The following is a 19021-nucleotide window of genomic DNA, read 5'->3' on the forward strand; positions in this document are numbered from 1 at the left end:
GTTCGCCAATCAGAATATTGTGCCTCGCGTTTCTTCGTCCTTCGCTTCTAACAGGGAGAACCATGTCTCATCACTCTCAGCACCTCAGCATGTTTTTTTAACAGGAGAATTAACTGAACGCAGTGAGCCCTCTTTTCAGTCATTCACAATCTTTGTTTCGGTAAGAGGAGAGCTAAACCGCCAGCTTTAACACCGGAAGCACAGAGTTCGCAAAGTAACAAAAATGAGGAAGAAGGATATATGATTACAAAGCCAAATGTCCTGTTGTGGGAATATTTCAGCTTCAAACCGGATGGGCAACATGAGCCCATCAACACGGAGGAACGAGTGAGAATGTCGTGATGGCAACGTCCGACCTCGTTTTTCCAACTGGGAGGGAAAAAAAGCACTTTTAGATGTTCAGTATTGAAGTAACATTTTTGCCAAGAAATTAAAGGGGAACATTATCACAATTTCAGAATTGTTAAAACCATTAAAAATCAATTCCTAGTGGCTTATTATATTTTTCGAAGTTTTTTAAAAATTTTTACCCATCACGGAATATCCCTAAAAAAAGCTTCAAAGTGCCTGATTTTAACCACCCATCCATTTTCCTGTGACGTCACATAGTGAAGCCAACACAAACAAACATGGCGTAAAGAACAGCAAGCTATAGTGACATTAGCTCGGATTCAGACTCGGATTTCAGCGGCTTAAGCGATTCAACAGATTACGCATGTATTGAAACGGATGGTTGTAGTGTGGAGGCAGGTAGCGAAAACGAAATTGAAGAAGAAACTGAAGCTATTGAGCCATATCGGTTTGAACCGTCCATCCATCCATCCATCCATCTTCTTCCGCTTATCCGAGGTCGGGTCGCGGGGGCAGCAGCCTAAGCAGGGAAGCCCAGACTTCCCTCTCCCCAGCCACTTCGTCCAGCTCTTCCTGTGGGACCCCGAGGCGTTCCCAGGCCAGCCGGGAGACATAGTCTTCCCAACGTGTCCTGGGTCTTCCCCGCGGCCTCCTACCGGTCGGACGTGCCCTAAACACCTCCCTAGGGAGGCGTTCGGGTGGCATCCTGACCAGATGCCCGAACCACCTCATCTGGCTCCTCTCGATGTGGAGGAGCAGCGGCTTTACTTTGAGCTCCCCCCGAATGGCAGAGCTTCTCACCCTATCTCTAAGGGAGAGCCCCGCCACCCGGCGGAGGAAACTCATTTCGGCCGCTTGTACCCGTGATCTTGTCCTTTCGGTCATAACCCAAAGCTCATGACCATAGGTGAGGATGGGAACGTAGATCGACCGGTAAATTGAGAGCTTTGCCTTCCGGCTCAGCTCCTTCTTCACCACAACGGATCGATACAGCGTCCGCATTACTGAAGACGCCGCACCGATCCGCCTGTCGATCTCACGATCCACTCTTCCCTCACTCGTGAACAAGACTCCGAGGTACTTGAACTCCTCGGAGTATGCAAGCGAAACCGACGAAAACGACACGACAGCCAGCGACACGGGAGAAAGCGAGGACGAATTCGGCGATCGCCTTCTAACCAACGATTGGTATGTGTTTGTTTGGCATTAAAGGAAACTAACAACTATGAACTAGGTTTACAGCATATGAAATACATTTGGCAACAACATGCACTTTGAGAGTGCAGACAGCCCAATTTTCATCAATTAATATATTCTGTAGACATACCCTCATGTCAGCAGGCCAGGGAAGCCAGGGTCGATATTCTTCTCTTGATCATCTTGGGACGATGTGAGCCAAGACATCCAGGGGGTTTAGCTCGCTCGTCTGCGGGAACAAACTGCCGCCATTGCTTGCCGTGCTACCGAGGACCTTTGTCCCTGAATTGCTCACACACTCCGGCAGATTCAATGGGGGTCTGGCGGCAGATTTCTTTGACTTTATCGTTGGAAATGCATCTGCTTTGAGTGTCGCAGGATATCCACACATTCTTGCCATCTCTGTCGTAGCATAGCTTTCGTCGGTAAAGTGTGCGGAACAAACGTCCAATTTCTTGCCACTTTCGCATCTTTGGGCCACTGGTGCAACTTGAATGCGTCCCTGTTCGTGTTGTTACACCCTCCGACAACACACCGACGAGGCATGATGTCTCCAAGGTGCGGAAAACAGTCGAAAAAAACGGAAAGTAACAGAGCTGATTTGACTCGGTGTTTGAGAAAATGGCGGATTGCTTCCTGATGCGAAGTCACGTTGTGACGTCATCGCTCCGAGAGCGAATATTTAATTCCCCAAAATTCACCCATTTAGAGTTCGGAAATCGGTTAAAAATATATGGTCTTTTTTCTGCAACATCAAGGTATATATTGACGCTTACATAGGTCTGGTGATAATGTTCCCCTTTAATGCATCTTATTTTTCCGTTTGTTTATTTATTTAAGATAACAAAAGTTATGTATTTCCAGTACAATTGTAAACAATTCTACAGTAATGAGAAATAAAAGTATATACCTTTTTAAATTGTTATTTGCATTATTTTTATGTTATAAATACATTGCATTATAAACAATGTACAGTTTTTATTAGTTATTTCTTCATTTTAAGAGACAAAAACTCTGAGTTTGTCTGCATAAAGCCAAATGTTTTTGCAAGTAAAAAACTGTGGCACCTTGAAACAAGAATATGTTGACTGACAGTCCAATGTTTGCAGTTTTATGCATGTACAGTATATGCATCAAATATAAAAATCGAACTGAAACGCAATTTTGGAGAGAAAAATTCGTTTTTTTCTCTAATTCGTGCTGCCCAAATGTATACGTTACTATCTGTTTTCTAAGACCCTACACCTCTCTAATAGATGACATTTCTCCCTTAAATATAGCTCTCTGTAGACCTAAATGGCCCAGAAGGCACCCTGTCATTGAGAGCCAGAGGGGAAGACCCTGCAGCTGACCCGCTGAGCTGCGTTTTCACCAACGAGGGCGTGGAGTCTCTGATGGATCTACGCTGGCACAAGGTGGCCCTCAGTGTGCAGCGAGAATCTGCCTCCCTTCACGTGGATTGCAGCTCCACCGAGACGAAAGCCCTGGAGCCTCGCAGGAGATTGAGCACCGATGGACATACTCTTCTGGGAATTAGAGCTTCAGACGCCGGGCCTGCACTGGTATGTAGAACAAGATCTGTTCCTGAAACATTCACACTTTCCAGTAACATTTGGTACAACGATAAGGTTCTCCTCTTGGGTCAGATGCCATGTTGACTTGACGTAAGTCATTGCAACGTCATTGTATGCTGCAGTCTTACATGCTCCATTTTGCTGCCGGTGTCTGTTTTCTTGTTGCCCTCAGTCTCCTGCAGGGTAATGTTGGGGTCCCTCATCCACTATTGTTGTGTCTTAGCTGGTCTTGTTGTAACAGATGTGTTCAAAGTGGCATAACTTACACTCTACTCATAATAACTAAGTCTTTTTAGGCTATTTTCTAGGGATGCACAATACATTTTAGGAAGATAATTATTGGGCCGATTAGACGACAAACAAATAAATCTGATAACGACAAAGAATAGCGTTGATAGCCTACATTTAAATGAGGTTACCCGTACTGTTCCGAGGGTTAGTAGCCAGAAATTGTACATTACTTAAAATCAGACCTGGGCAAAATATGGCACATTAAGCTTTTCAACCCAGTCCACCGGACAACTCCAAATACTTTTTTAATCTTTGGACTTTTTTGGGTATTTTGCCTGTCATTCATAATCCTTATGTAAGACAAGCAATCGGATCAAACACACTTAATAGCCTTAATGTGTGTTTTGGGGTTAAATAGTGGAAATCTATTATTTTCCTGCTTGCCATAACCTTCGTTGTTTTCATAAATAAATGCACATTATCAACATTGAATTTGCACTTTTAAAATGTGCATTAATTAACAAAAAAAGATCAAAAACTCTCTCAGATTACGGCACCAAGACGCCACCGCTCTCATGTACGCTACATACATATATGGCCACATACTTAAAGTTCTGGGCAGTGTCAGGGTCCGGATATTATCAATTAGTTCATTTCACGATTATTCAAAGGAAAATAACATCAAACCAAGCTTTTTTCCGATTTAATCGATTAATCGTTTCAGCTGTAGACACCTAAAGTTGTCATCATAACACAATTACAAAACCCTAGATCAGTGGTTCTCAATTATTTTCTGTCCTTGTCACCAGATTATCAAAAAAGTTAAAATGAGCTGGGATAACATGGACTGGAGGTTGTCCAGACCAGGGTGTACCCTGCCTTCCGCCCGAGTGCAGCTGGGATAGGCTCCAGCCCCCAGCCCCCAGCCCCCAACCCCAACTTAAAACAAGTCTATAAATTGATGAAACTCAATTTTTAATATTTAAACAAGACTGCTCAGTCTGTGATTCTCAAAACGGAGAAAACAAATGCAAATGATTCACTAGGATGTATGGCTGCAGGTATAGAATATTTTAATAATGAATAATCTCCTGATTAGTTTGTTCAACTAATTGGATAAACACACGTCATAGCACACACATGTTTTCTTTTTTTTTAAGTCTTCTAACTAGTAAATAAATGCGAGCATACATCCGCTTACAACAGTCTCTCCATTCTGCCTATAAAGTCCTTAAAAACATCCAATTAATGTTTTATATACCGTATTTTTTGGTTCGGAGTATAAGTCGCACCGGAGTGTAAGTCGCACCTGCCGAAAATGCATAATAAAGAAGGAAAAAAACATATATAAGTCGCACTGGAGCCCGGCCAAACTATGAAAAAAACTGTGACTTATAGTCCGAAAAATACGGTACACCCTGTAAGTAAATATGTATTGGAGTAAAAGGTACATTTATAATATGTTAAATCTGCGTATTTTAAACATATGGCGGTGCATTAATTTCACAAACACATCTCAGCTTTCACTTTTTCCTTTGACAACAACACTGATTACTACTCACTGCAGACTTTATGAGAACGTATTAAAACATTACTTACTGTACAACGTCTGCTCTCACTGGGATGCCGACTGTTAGGATGTTTATTATAGCCCCGATCAGATGAAGAATGACTCATAATCATAAAGTGGGTGGAACCAAGTGACTTTTTGGGTCTTTTTCGCCTATCAAGGTGAGACGCATGATTTATAATCTAGAATAAACGTTCACGAGCTCCGAGGTGAGAAAGCTGCTCACCAGCTCATAATGTCAATACAACAGCATAAGGAATTTCAATGCGCATCTAAATGTAGGTCCTTAACGTTAGCGCTTATAATAACAATATTGCTAATACAAACCCCGTTTCCATATGAGTTGGGGAATTGTGTTGGATGTAAATATAAACGTAATACAATGATGCAAAATCTTTTCAACCCATATTCAATTGAATGCACTACAAAGACAACATATTTGATGTTCAAACTCTTAAACTTCATTTTTTTTTTGCAAATAATAATTAACTTAGAATTTCATGGCTGCAACACGTACCAAAGTAGTTGGGAAAGGGCATGTTCACCACTGTGTTACACGGCCTTTCCTTTTAACAACACTCAGTAAACGTTTGGGAACTGAGGAGACACATTTTTGAAGCTTCTCAGGTGGAATTCTTTCCCATTCTTGCTTGATGTACAGCTTAAGTTGTTCAACAGTCCGGAGTCTCCGTTGTGGTATTTTAGGCTTCATAATGCGCCACACATTTTCAATGGGAGACAGGTCTGGACTACAGACAGGCCAGTCTAGTACCTGCACTCTTTTACTATGAAGCCACGTTGATGTAACACGTGGCTTGGCATTGTCTTGCTGAAATAAGCAGGGGCGTCCATGGTAATGTTGCTTGGATGGCAACATATGTTGCTCCAAAACCTGTATGTACCTTTCAGCATTAATGGCGCCTTCACAGATGTGTAAGTTACCCATGTCTTGGGCACTAATACACCCCCATACCATCACACATGCTGGCTTTTACACTTTGCGCCTATAACAATCCGGATGGTTCTTTTCTTCACAGTTTCCAAAAACAATTTGAAATGTGGACTTGTCAGACCACAGAACACTTTTCCACTTTGTATCAGTCCATCTTAGATGAGCTCAGGCCCAGCGAAGCCGACGGCGTTTCTGGGTGTTGTTGATAAACGGTTTTTGCTTTGCATAGGAGAGTTTTAACTTGCACTTACAGATGTAGCGACCAACTGTAGTTACTGACAGTGGGTTTCTGAAGTGTTCCTGAGCCCATGTGGTGATATCCTTTACACACTGATGTCGCTTGTTGATGCAGTACAGCCTGAGGGATCGAAGGTCACGGGCTTAGCTGCTTACGTGCAGTGATTTCTCCAGGTTCTCTGAACCCTTTGATGATATTACGGACCGTAGATGGTGAAATCCCTAAATTCCTTGCAATAGCTGCTTGAGAAAGGTTTTTCTTAAACTGTTCAACAATTTGCTCACAAAGTGGTGACCCTCGCCCCATCCTTGTTTGTGAATGACTGAGCATTTCATGGAATCTACTTTTATACCCAATCATGGCACCCACCTGTTCCCAATTTGCATGTTCACCTGTGGGATGTTCCAAATAAGTGTTTGATGAGCATTCCTCAACTTTATCAGTATTTATTGCCACCTTTCCCAACTTCTTTGTCACGTGTTGCTGGCATCAAATTCTAAAGTTAATGATTATTTGAAAAAAAAAAAAAAGTTTATCGGTTTGAACATCAAATATGTTGTCTTTGTAGCATATTCAACTGAATATGGGTTGAAAAGGATTTGCAAATCATTGTATTCCGTTTATATTTACATCTAACATAATTTCCCAACTCATATGGAAACGGGATTTGTACTTGGTTTGTAGACATGTCACCAAATGTCAATGGAGAATTGTTGGCACTTTTTGGATGGTTATTTCTTGGGTTTTATGGTCGGAATAGACTCAGTCATAACTTCTATTGACTCCAATGTAAGCAGACTTTTATTTACAAGTTAGAATGCATGAAAAAAAATACATATGTGTTCTTGTGTCTCATAAGAAATGTGAATAATTGGTAAAATTACTAAAACAAAACTGCAGTTCCCCTTAGACATCGAAACTTGAGACACCAATATGATATGCAATACAGTTTTCAAATTACTGTTCATTTTGAAATATAGAGAGTATTGCAACGGTCAGAATCTGCACTTTTAAGTGATATACAGGTTATTAGGACAATCTCTGTCACTGCAGCTCCAGGCAGACACAGCACCAAGCTAGCGTGAGACATTAGGGTCAGTGAGGGACGCTAAAAATTTTTTCTACAACAAAGTTTTTTCTGTTCTGCAGACAAGTGATATTATATCGGATGTGTGGGTGTTTTTTTATGTTTTTTAATCCTTTGCGTTAATTAAATTAAGCTCCAGGAGGTGAGCTGTGAAGTAAAGAGGAGCGAGGTTCAGTGTTTACTTGGCTAGGTGTTAAGTAAAAACTACTCAAGAACTTAGTAACTGGTGAGTTACTTTAGATGTATTTAGTTATTTTAATGGTACTTACACTACAACTATAGTTTGTATTTGTGTGTAATGGAGACAGAGACCCTCTTACAACATGTACTACAAAAGATGCACATTTTACAGACACTTGTGATGTCATAACAGGGCTCATTTTAGCACATGGGCAGCTATAACATAAAAAAACATCTACAACTGACTGCAGCATGTTTTCTGTAGTTGAACTCTTGTAAGCCAACATTTTAACATTTCTACTGACATAGATGAAGAAATAAATGTTTTTTTTCCTAGTTTGTGAGAAAAAAAAATTGAAGAGTTGTGCTGCTTTGTCTGACGTCATGTCACTTTTTACAGTGTGTAGTTTTGAGTGCGGTCATGTGACTGCCAGGCTCTGTATGATTGGTGATATGGAGTCCAACGTCACTTGTGCTTACATTGGGTTGGTGAACCAGAGTCATGTGACATTGCCTGCTGGAAGAAGTTTCTCTAACGAGCCAAAATATTTTTTCTTTGCAAGGAGCAATCAATAGATTATATATATATATATATATATATATATATATATATATATATATGTATATATATATATATATATATATATATATACATATATATATATATATATATATATATATATATATGTGTATATATATATATATATATATATATATATATATATATATATATATATATATATATATATATATATATATATATATACCGTATTTTTCGGACTATAAGTCACAGTTTTTTTCATAGTTTGGCCGGGGGTGCGACTTATACTCAGGAGCGACTTATGTGTGAAATTATTAACACATTAACACATTAATAATATTATTGATCTCATTCACGTAAGAGACTAGACGTATAAGATTTCATGGGATTTAGCGATTAGGAGTGACAGATTGTTTGGTAAACGTATAGCATGTTCTATATGTTATAGTTATTTGAATGACTCTTACCATAATATGTTACGTTAACATACCAGTTGGTTATTTATGCCTCATATAACGTACACTTATTCAGCCTGTTGTTCACTATTCTTTATTTATTTTAAATTGCCTTTCAAATGTCTATTCTTGGTGTTGGCTTTTATCAAATAAATTTCCCCCAAAAATGCGACTTATACTCCAGTGCAACTTATATATGTTTTTTTCCTTCTTTATTGTGCATTTTCAGCCGCTGCGACTTACACTCCGGAGCGACTTATAGTCCGAAAAATATATAATATTTGTCGCTACATCTGTAAGTGCAAGTTAAAACTCTACTATGCAAAGCAAAAGACATTTATCAACAACACCCAGAAACGATGCCTGTCTTCGCTGGGCCCAAGCTTATCAAAGATGGACTGATACAAAGTGGAAAAGTGTTCTGTGGTCTGACGAGTCCACATTTCAAATTGTTTTTGGAAACTGTGAACGTCGTGTTCTCCGGACCAAAGGGGAAAATAACAATGCGGACTGTTATAGGCGCAAAGTTCAAAAGCCGACATCTGTGATGGTATGGGGGTGTATTAGTGCCCAAGACATGGGTAACTTACACATCTGTGAAGGCACCATTAATGCTGAAAGGTACATACAGGTTTTGGAGCAACATCTGTTGCCATCCAAGCAACGTTATCATGGACGCCCCTGCTTATTTCAGCAAGACAATACCAAGCCGCGTGTTACAACAGCGTGGCTTAATAGTAAAAGAGTGCGGGTACTAGACTGGCCTGCCTGTAGTCCAGACCTGTCTACCATTGAAAATGTGTGGAGCATTATGAAGCGTAAAGTACGACAACGGAGACCCCCGGACTGTTGAACAACTTAAGCTGTACATCAACCAAGAATGGGAAAGAATTCCACCTGAAAAGCTTTAAAAATGTGTCTGCTCAGTTCCCAAACGTTTACTGAGTGTTGTTAAAAGGAAAGGCCATGTAACACAGTGGTAAAAATGCCCCTGTGACAACTTTTTTGCAACGTTTGGCTGCCATTAAATTAATGATTATCTGCAAAAAAAAATTACGTTTCTCAGTTGGAACGTTCAATATCTTGTCTTTGCAGTCTATTCAAGTGAATATAAGTTGAAAAGGATTTTAAAATCATTGTATTCTGTTTTTATTTATGACTTACACAACGTACCAACTTCACTGGATTTAGGGTTTTGTAGAAACATCAGGCAATGAAGTGAAAATAGTGTTTCTTCTTCATAAACATATTTAAATAAATATAAATCCAATATTTGAACTATGTTGCATTGAAGCGACTCTTGACAAGTACAAATGATCCGTCATGTTACTTAAGCAGATGAACCGCGTCACGACCCAACTGCACTCATTCCTGCCTTGCTTTAAACTTGTAATGAACTCCCCTGAGCTCATTGCAAACCAACATGCCGTCGATCATGTGGGACCTCCATACTGTTTCAGAGGAAGACCGTTGGCGTGCCATTTTCAAGCAATCCACAGAGAGGGGGGAAAAACATTGCGCCTCAACACACCAAACCTTGTCAGCCACCTAAAACAACGACTGCATTGTTACTAGGGATGTCCCGATCCGATATTTGGATCGGATCGGCTGCCGATATTTGCCAAAAAATGCTTATCGGCAAGGCATGGGAAAATGCCGATCCAGATCCAGTTTAAAAAAAAACCTCTGGTCCGTGTTTTCCAACGCACCGATTTAAATAATACATTCCACTTTTCTGCTGCTCCCTAATTTCCGTTCTACATTTTCCAGCACACCTTCAACACATCCACAGGTCTGTGGATTCTCACGCAGTTGCTTTTAGCTGCTGGCATTACACGACAGGCTCTTCTCACTCTTTCCTGTGTCTCCCTCTCACAGACAGCAAGCGCACCTTCTTACACACGTCACATACTGTCACGACATACGTCACATACGTATACATCCTCTCCCAGCTGAGAGGTAGCAGCATGGCTAACGTTAGCTGTGATGTTAGCGCAGCCGTGTGACCAACGTTCCCTCTAAGGTGCGCGCCTGTGCAATTGCGCACTGCTCAAGCGTCCTCTGCGCATAGCAATTATATGCCGCGCACAAAATCAAATAAAAAAATAAGCGCATAACAATTTTCGACACACGGACACTACAGAGAAAACAGTTTTCGTCATCATTGTTCAAATATTGTAACGTCTGTCGAGACGCTTATCTCCATTCGGTGCCACACGTCCACACCAACAAAATGCAGAGGCAAACATTTCCACATCAACACCGTATGAAAACATTTGTGATTTTTTTAGTTGTGATTTCCTTCTCTGCATGAAAGTTTAAAAGTAACATATATTAATGCAGTATGAAGAAGAATGTTTTAATGTAGACATGCAAGCCTTGAAAGAAAATTTTGAAAATCAAGACTACATTTCCTGCAAATGGATGCATTTCTACCCTATATTTTAACTTTAGATTTATTCTGATATCAAACTCTTTTGGCTGTCTTTTTGACACTTACATCCGGCGCCCCCCTCCACATCCTGGATTATAAATAATGTAAATAATTCAATGTGATTATCTTGTGTGATGACTGTATTATGATGATAGTATATATCTGATAGTATATATCTGTATCATGAATCAATTTAAGTGGACCCCGACTTAAACAAGTTGAAAAACTTATTGGGGTGTTACCATTTAGTGGTCAATTGTACGGAATATGTACTTCACTGTGCAACCTACTAATAAAAGTCTCAATCAATCAATCAAAACACATAGAATCATCATACTGCTGTGATTATATGCATCAAGTGTTCATTCAAGGCTAAGGCAAAATATCGAGATATATATCGTGTATCGCAATATGGCTTTAAAATATCGCAATATTAAAAAAAGGCCATATCGCCCAGCCCTAGTTCAATGATGCCATTTCTCTTTGTCATGTATAATTTTGTCTATTTTGTGTTTATCCTTGAATAAACAGGTCAGTTTCTTGTTACCAACCATTGTGTATTATTCAAACTCCCCTAATTCAGCTGGCTAGTTGTTATCAAGAGTACTAAAACCCTTTTCAACATGATTCTGACAACTAAGTAGGCTAAATAACTTTAAACTTTAATACATGCTCGGATAGGCCAGTATCGGTCAGTATCGGCATTGGTCAGTATCGGTATCGGATCGGAAGTGCAAAAACAATATCGGTATCGGATCGGAAGTGCAAAAACCTGGATCGGGACATCACATCCCTAATTGTTACGCCGCTGTTTCGAAAGCCTGTAAAGGCGCCTGCTTTGAAAAGAGCTGCCCCGAAGCCAGCCGCAAAGAAAGGCTCCCTGCTACCGCCGTTTGAGAATAGCCCGAATGTTTGAAGACTCTTCATTGAATGACAGAATAACATGTTTGCACTGAGATAATAAACTCTTTGTTCCCAAGAATCATTTCCTCCGTGTGCTCATGTGTATATTAGTAATTCAGTGTGGGTTTTAAACCACATTGTCTGCTCCTGGGTGCAGTTTTTTTTGATGAGGCAATCTTGTTCAGTCATGATTAAAAAGCAAGCAGACTACCTGGGAGAATGGGCCCGCCGTGAGACAGCTATTAACGCTGAATAGATCCTGTAATCCCGGCATTTATATTAGTTTAAAGATCAATTAACTTCATTAGTGGGAAAGCATGCAGGGTGTTTGGTTAACACAGAAATGAGCTACTCACACATACACACAAAAACCTCCCAACAAAGTGCTTTCGCGAACACTTTATATAAATGAGCAGGTAATTGGCTCTCAACCATGTTTACCGCCTCATTTACACTTAGATTATCTCTCCCCCTCCCTCTGTCTCGCTCTCAGATGGACATTCAGCAGGTGATGCTGTATTGCGATCCATCCCTGGCCAGTCTGGAAGCCTGCTGTGAGATACCAGGAGCTCGGGTGAGACTTTGCATTTGGTGATTAATGACACTTGTTCCCAAAAAGAAAATCCTGGCAGGTGTTTTTGTTTCCATGTGCTCATCCAGCATACTGATTCAACTTCATACACTGTAGGCCCAAGATAAAGTTGTATCAGGAGTAGCAGGATGTCAACAACAAAGGGCGTGCTTTCATAATTTTACAGACGTGTAGCTACTTGGGTTGTCCCGATACCAATATTTTAGTACCGGTACCAAAATGTATTTCGATACTTTTTGGTACTTTTCTAAATAAGGGGGACCACAAAAAAAAGGCATTATTGGCTTTATTCTAACAAAAAATCTTACAGTACATTAAACATATGTTTATTATTGCAATCCAGGAATAAAATAGTGAACATACTAGACAACTTGTCTTTTAGTAGTAAGTAAACTAACAAATGCTCTTAAATAGACTGCTGACGTATGCAGTAACATATTGTGTCATTTATCATTCTATTTTGTCAAAATTATGAAAGGACAAACTGTAAAAATTTATTATTAATCCACTTGTTCATTTACTGTTAATAGCTGGTTATTTTCTGTTTCAACATGTTCTATCTACACTTCTGTTAAAATGTAATAAGCACTTCTTATTCTTCTGTTGTTTGATACTTTACATTAGTTTTGGGTGATACCACTGTCATGTCTGTGTGATCATGTTTTTGTTTTGGTCCTGTTCGGTTTTGTTTTTGGATTTTTTTGTGCACTTTTGTTTTGTCACCATAGCAACCATTAGTTTTCACCTGTCACGCACCTGTTTCACGTTTTGAGTCACGCACCTGTTTTCGTTAATCATGTCTATCGTATTTAAGTTCATTGTTTTCAGTTTGTCGTTCTGACGACATCCCGCATTTATACTTCTGCACACTCTCCACACCCTTATGACCCTTGCTGCTCGTTTTTCATGCCGGTTCCATGCCAAGTAAGTTTTTGTTTATCAAGCCACAGTTAGTGTTTTTTGTTGTTCATAGTTTCTGCCTTTGTGCAAGTATTTGTTTTCATAGCCAAGTCGTTTCTCCGCCACTGTGCGCGCCTTTTGTTTGATCCTTTTTTTTGTAGTTATAGTGTTTAAATAAATCATGTATTTACCTTCACGCCACATCTGGTCCAATTCACTTGCACCTCGGGAGAACAAACCAAGCCATAGTCCAAGTCATGACAACCACAAATGTAGGTATCGCTCCGATACCAAGTAGTTACAGGATCATACATTGGTCATATTCAAAGTCCTCATGTGTCCAGGGACATATTTCCTGAGTTTATAAACATAATATTAATTTTAAAAAAAGGAAAAAAGATTTTGTGACGATAAAAAATATTGATGTAATAATAGTAGTATCGACTAGATACGCTATAGTACTTGGTATCATTACAGTGGATGTCAGGTGTAGATCCACCCATGGCATTTATTCACATTTGGGGGTGTTAGCTTGTTGTTAGCGGTTAGCTATCGTATCCTCCTACGGTGTGTAGTGAAGCATGTTTAGCTATTCCTCGTCCTGCAGTGATAATGATACTTGTAAGAAACTTACTTTATTCGTCGCCATGGAGGCGAGGATTAGTGATTTAGAAGTAGCTAAAACACTGCCGACTGCGGATGGACGTTCGCCGCTAACTAGCTAGCCATGTCTTAAAGCACCTCTTCCTGAGGGTGTTTCAGTGTTATAACTTCACCTTTATCTTTACTTTTTAGGCCAAAATGTGTCCATTCTCCCTTTTTTGTCTACACACTGTGTCTGCTTGTAAGTACTCTGTGATTATGCACTGCTGAACATGCTCCTCTGCTCGTAAAACCAGCAATGTCATGACGTGACGATGCGCCATTACGTCATGACACCGTCACGTCAAACAGAGTATAGTACCTTTTTTGATTAATTAGTACCGTAATACTATACTAGTACCGGTATACCATACAATCCTAGTAGCTACTGTAAATCCATAAAAACCTCGACCTTAGTCCACAGTTGTAATCCACGTTCAGACATAGCAGTACATGCTGCCTTGCACAAATATCAGCTAAGGGCAGCGGTTTCGAACCCAGGGCTTGGGGGTAGCAGGGGGTGTATATTGTAGCATCCCGGAAGAGTTAGTGCTGCAAGGGATTCTGGGTATTTGTTCTGTTGTGTTTATGTTGTGTTACAGTGCGGATGTTCTCCCGAAATGTGTTTGTCATTCTTGTTTGGTGTGGGTTCACAGTGTGGCGCATATTTGTAACAGTGTTAAAGTTGTTTATACGGCCACCCTCAGTGTGACCTGTATGGCTGTTGACCAAGTATGCGTTGCATTCACTTATGTGTGTAAAAGCCGCATATATTATGTGACTGGGCCGGCACGCTGTTTGTATGGAGGAAAAACGGACGTGACGACAGGTTGTAGAGGACGCTAAAGGCAGTGCCTTTAAGGCACGCCCCCAATATTGTTGTCCGGCTGGTAATCGGGAGATTTTCAGGAGGGGCACTGAAATTCGGGAGTCTCCCGGGAAAATCGGGAGGGTTGGCAAGTATGCTCTAGTGTACTTTATAGTTTTGTGTAATTGTGGGCTCGCACACACTTTGCTGCTCATGATTTGATATATTATGGCAGTTTTGAATCCCACTCGACGCCAACTACACTAATATTGCAAACACATTGGGCAGCACAAAGAGCAACTTCCTATAAGCAAGCGGATGTGTCTCTGACCATCTTCTGGGGGACTCAACATTGTCAAAACATAACATTTTTACATCAAATGTTACATTTATAATGATGATATGCCTACCATCACTATAACTGCTGGTAGAAGTAGTTTACTAATTTAGTCTCATGGTTAAGACATGATTCTGAAGTGAATACTTCACCCCTAATCTACCTCCAGCAGCCCCCAGGTAAATTGAGTTTGGCTTGGACAAACTCTGTTTACTCTTCAGGCGTGGAACATGATTTCATTTTATCTGAGGGGGAAAAAATTGTAAGACTAGGACTGCAAGAAATACTCAGCTTGAAAAAAGCTTAAATTTATATTATGTTGTTTTGATTAATCGTTTATTGATTATAACTAGGGCTGTCAAACGATTCAATTATTTAATTGCGATTAATCGCATTATGTTCATAGTTAACTCAAAATCAATCGCGATAATTTCAGATAGATATAATTGTTCATCATTAATAAGTGTACTGTTGCGTTTAGACCAGATGTTCCTCCAAGGGAATTTAAGTTACTGGTAAATCCCAAGTTCTTTTGATGACATATAAGCTAATTTTAAATGATCACCCAGAACAGAATAGGTATTTTGCAATTTATTTCCAAAGCTTTGGAGAGACCAGCCTAGGACAACACATTCAATTGCGTAGCCAAGTTGATCTGAAAAACATTACACAAGTGCTGTGTTCTTCAATATGTCCCTCGCCCCCACCCTCCAGAACGAATACACATGTCTATTGTTCTCCTTAGCTAGAGGCAGGATGAGTTAACAAATATAAGGAGTATTGCTACTCCCTGCATTCCGAGCTCAAGGTAGTCCACAGTGTACCCTCAGTCATGAGATGGAGAAAAAATAGAAAGAGCACAAAGAGAAAACACTAGTTATTTCAAACCTGACTATAGAAAGAAATAACTCTTAAATATGGATATATGTAGATATCTATCTCCTTCAGTACCCACCACAAATAATTTTCAAGATTTGACACCATGAAAGGACAAAACATTTGCTTGAATGAAATGTGTTTTAAACAATATGCTCTTTCAAACAGTGCAACACAAAAAGGACAAACACGCTTCTCATGACAGTAAAAAAAAAAAAAGCCTGCTGTTTGCTGGTGTTTTGCCAGATTTTGTAGGAATGCAGAATTTGTATTCCTGCTGTAGGAACACTTGCATTCAGAGGAGGAACTACCCTTCCTTGTTTACTGTAGATATCAGATTCACGCAGTAATAACACAAAATGTGGATTGTTGCGATCATACTTTGATTGTCAAAGATGTTTGGTAATGTAATATTTCTACCTGAATACATGCTTCTGATATTCTGTACATTATGTTTGATCGGTAGGATGTGAGTTCAAACCCCGGCCGAGTCATACCAAAGACTATAAAAATGGGACCCATTACCTCCCTGCTTGACACTCAGCATTGAGGGTTGGAATTGGGGGTTAAATCACCAAAAATTCTTCCCGGGCGTGGCCACCTCTGCTGCTCACTGCTCCCCTCATCTCCCAGGGGGTGATCAAGGGTGATGGGTCAAATGCAGAGAATAATTTTGCCACACCTAGTGTGTGTGTGTGTGACAATCATTGGAACTTTAACTTTACAAGTTAATGGTCATCATATCTCTGCATGGCAATGTTTTAACCTTCTCTATTTATTAATAAAATATATTATTCAGCCTGCTAATCATTCTCTAATTTAGGACTTGACCAGAACATGTTATAAAATAATTTACATAATAATTCAGCCAGCCAGAAAAATCTCCCCAATTCATGTACCTCAACTGATGTATTAGCATTTCTTTAGGTGCAAATATCAAAATAATAACATTACAAAACATCTTTGACAGCATGTTTGGAATGTGAGACATTTTTAATGTTAATGTAGTTAAACCGGATGTATATCCACATCCATTTTTGTTCTTCGCGGCTTAATTCACACAGAAGTGAATCACCACCCACCTCTGAATGACACGCGTAGCAAGCATTTGCTGCAGTGATGTCCGGGCGAAAAAGAGTCCTTTCTTGTCAGGAGAACAACTTGCTGTAGCTTCGAACCTGATATTTCCATAATGTGCCCTTTTCTTAGACCATTTCTGCTCGCTCGTGGCTCATCAGTAACAAGTGAAATGCAGCCAAGTTCCCCCCGCTACGGCACGGCCCAAGGGTCAAAAAGGACGTGTGTCCGTTAATCGCTCGTTTAAAAAATGAGTGCTGTGTTTGAAATTTAACACGTTAATGCTTTAAATTTGACGGCCCTAATTATAACTAACACAAATTAATCAATTCCGGACTGCATGGAGTGCCTAAAACTTTAAATATGCAGAAACAATTTGGGCATGGCCACTGTTATAGAACACGTGAGAGCGGTATCGTATGGGTGCCGTGATCTTTGTAGTGGCAAACAGCAGAGAGTTTTTATTTTCTTAATGCACACCCGAATGCAGCTGGGATAGGCTCCAGCCACGTCTGCGACTAGAGAGGGACAAGCGGTAGCAAATGGATGGATGGATGTTAAAATTGTAATTTCAATGTTGATGAAGTGCAATTATTAGGAAAAAAAAGACGTTTATGGCAAGCAGGAAAATATGCATTGAAGCAATAAAGTGTTTCACCAGATTACCTAATTAATCGAACAAACTAATTCAATTGATAGCTTCAGCACTAAGTAAGACCTAAAAGTACTTTTCATGTTTTAAAACCTTTAAAATGTTATTGCAGTCGCTCTAATTATTGCTTCAGTTATCCGAAAAACATGACATTTACATCTGTGTCTGGAGGCAATCATCTCTTGATTAGGGATGTCCCGATCCGATATTTGGATCGGATCGGCCGCCGATATTTGCAAAAAAATGCGTATTGGCAAGGCATGGGAAAATGCCGATCCAGATCCAGTTTAAGAAAAACTCCGGTCCGTGTTTTCCAACGCACCAATTTAAATAATACATTCCACTTTTCTGCTGCTCCCTAATTTCCGTTCCGCATTTTCCAGCACACCTTCAACACATCCACAGGTCTGTGGATTCTCACGCAGTTGCTTTTAGCTGCTGGCATTACACGACAGGCTCTTCTCACTCTTTCCTGTGTCTCCCTCTTACAGACAGCGAGCGCACCTTCTTACACACGTCACATACTGTCACGTCATACGTCACATACTGTCACGTCATACGTCACATACTGTCACGTCATACGTCACATACTGTCACGTCATACGTCACATACGTATACGTCCTCTCCCAGCAGAGAGCGAGGTAGCAGCATGGCTAACTTAGCTGTGATGCTAGCGCAGCCGCTAAGGTGCGCGCCTGCTCAAGCATCCTCTGCGCGCGGCAAATCTATGCCACGCACAAAATCAAATAAAAAAATAAGTGCATAGCAATTTTCGACACACGGACACGACAGAGAAAACAGTTTTCGTCATCATTGTTCAAATATTGTGACGTCTGTTGAGACGCTTATCTCCATTTGGTGCCACACGCCCACACCATCAAAATGCCGAGGCAAACATTTCCACATCAACACCGTATGAAAAAAATAGTGATTTTTTTTTTAGTTGTCATTTCCCTCTCTGCATGAAAGTTTAAAAGTAGCATATATTAATGCAGTATGAAGAAGAATGTTTTAATGTAGACACATAGAATCATCATACTGCTGTGATTATATGCATCAAGTGTTCATTCAAGGCTAAGGCAAAATATCGAGATATATATCGTGTATCGCAATATGGCCTTAAAATATTGCAATATTAAAAAAGGCCATATCGCCCAGCCCTAGTTCAATGATGCCATTTCTGTTTGTCATGTATAATTTTGTCTATTTTGTGTTTATCCTTGAATAAACAGTCTTGTTACCAACCATTGTGTATTATTCAAACTCCCCTAATTCAGCTGGCTAGTTGTTATCAAGAGTACTAAAACCCTTTTCAACATGATTCTGACAACTAAGTAGGCCAAATAACTTTAAACTTTAATACATGCTCGGATAGGCCGGTATCGGTATCGGTCAGTATCGGTATCGGACCGGAAGTGCAAAA

General features: G+C 40.0%; 1 protein-coding gene across 3 annotated transcripts in view; it reads left to right on the forward strand.

Moving 5' to 3' along the window:
• The window catches only part of col16a1 (collagen, type XVI, alpha 1), a 375244-nt gene that overhangs the window by 215861 nt on the left and 140362 nt on the right, over positions 1-19021 (forward strand). For all 3 annotated transcript variants that reach the window (XM_072915591.1, XM_072915590.1, XM_072915592.1), the window contains 2 exons: positions 2829-3110; positions 12207-12287. In XM_072915591.1, coding sequence (XP_072771692.1) covers positions 2829-3110; positions 12207-12287 — 363 coding nt within the window. The remainder of the gene's footprint in view (positions 1-2828; positions 3111-12206; positions 12288-19021) is intronic.

This window comes from Nerophis lumbriciformis, linkage group LG21 (assembly GCF_033978685.3).
Source record: "Nerophis lumbriciformis linkage group LG21, RoL_Nlum_v2.1, whole genome shotgun sequence".
NCBI lineage: Eukaryota > Metazoa > Chordata > Actinopteri > Syngnathiformes > Syngnathidae > Nerophis > Nerophis lumbriciformis.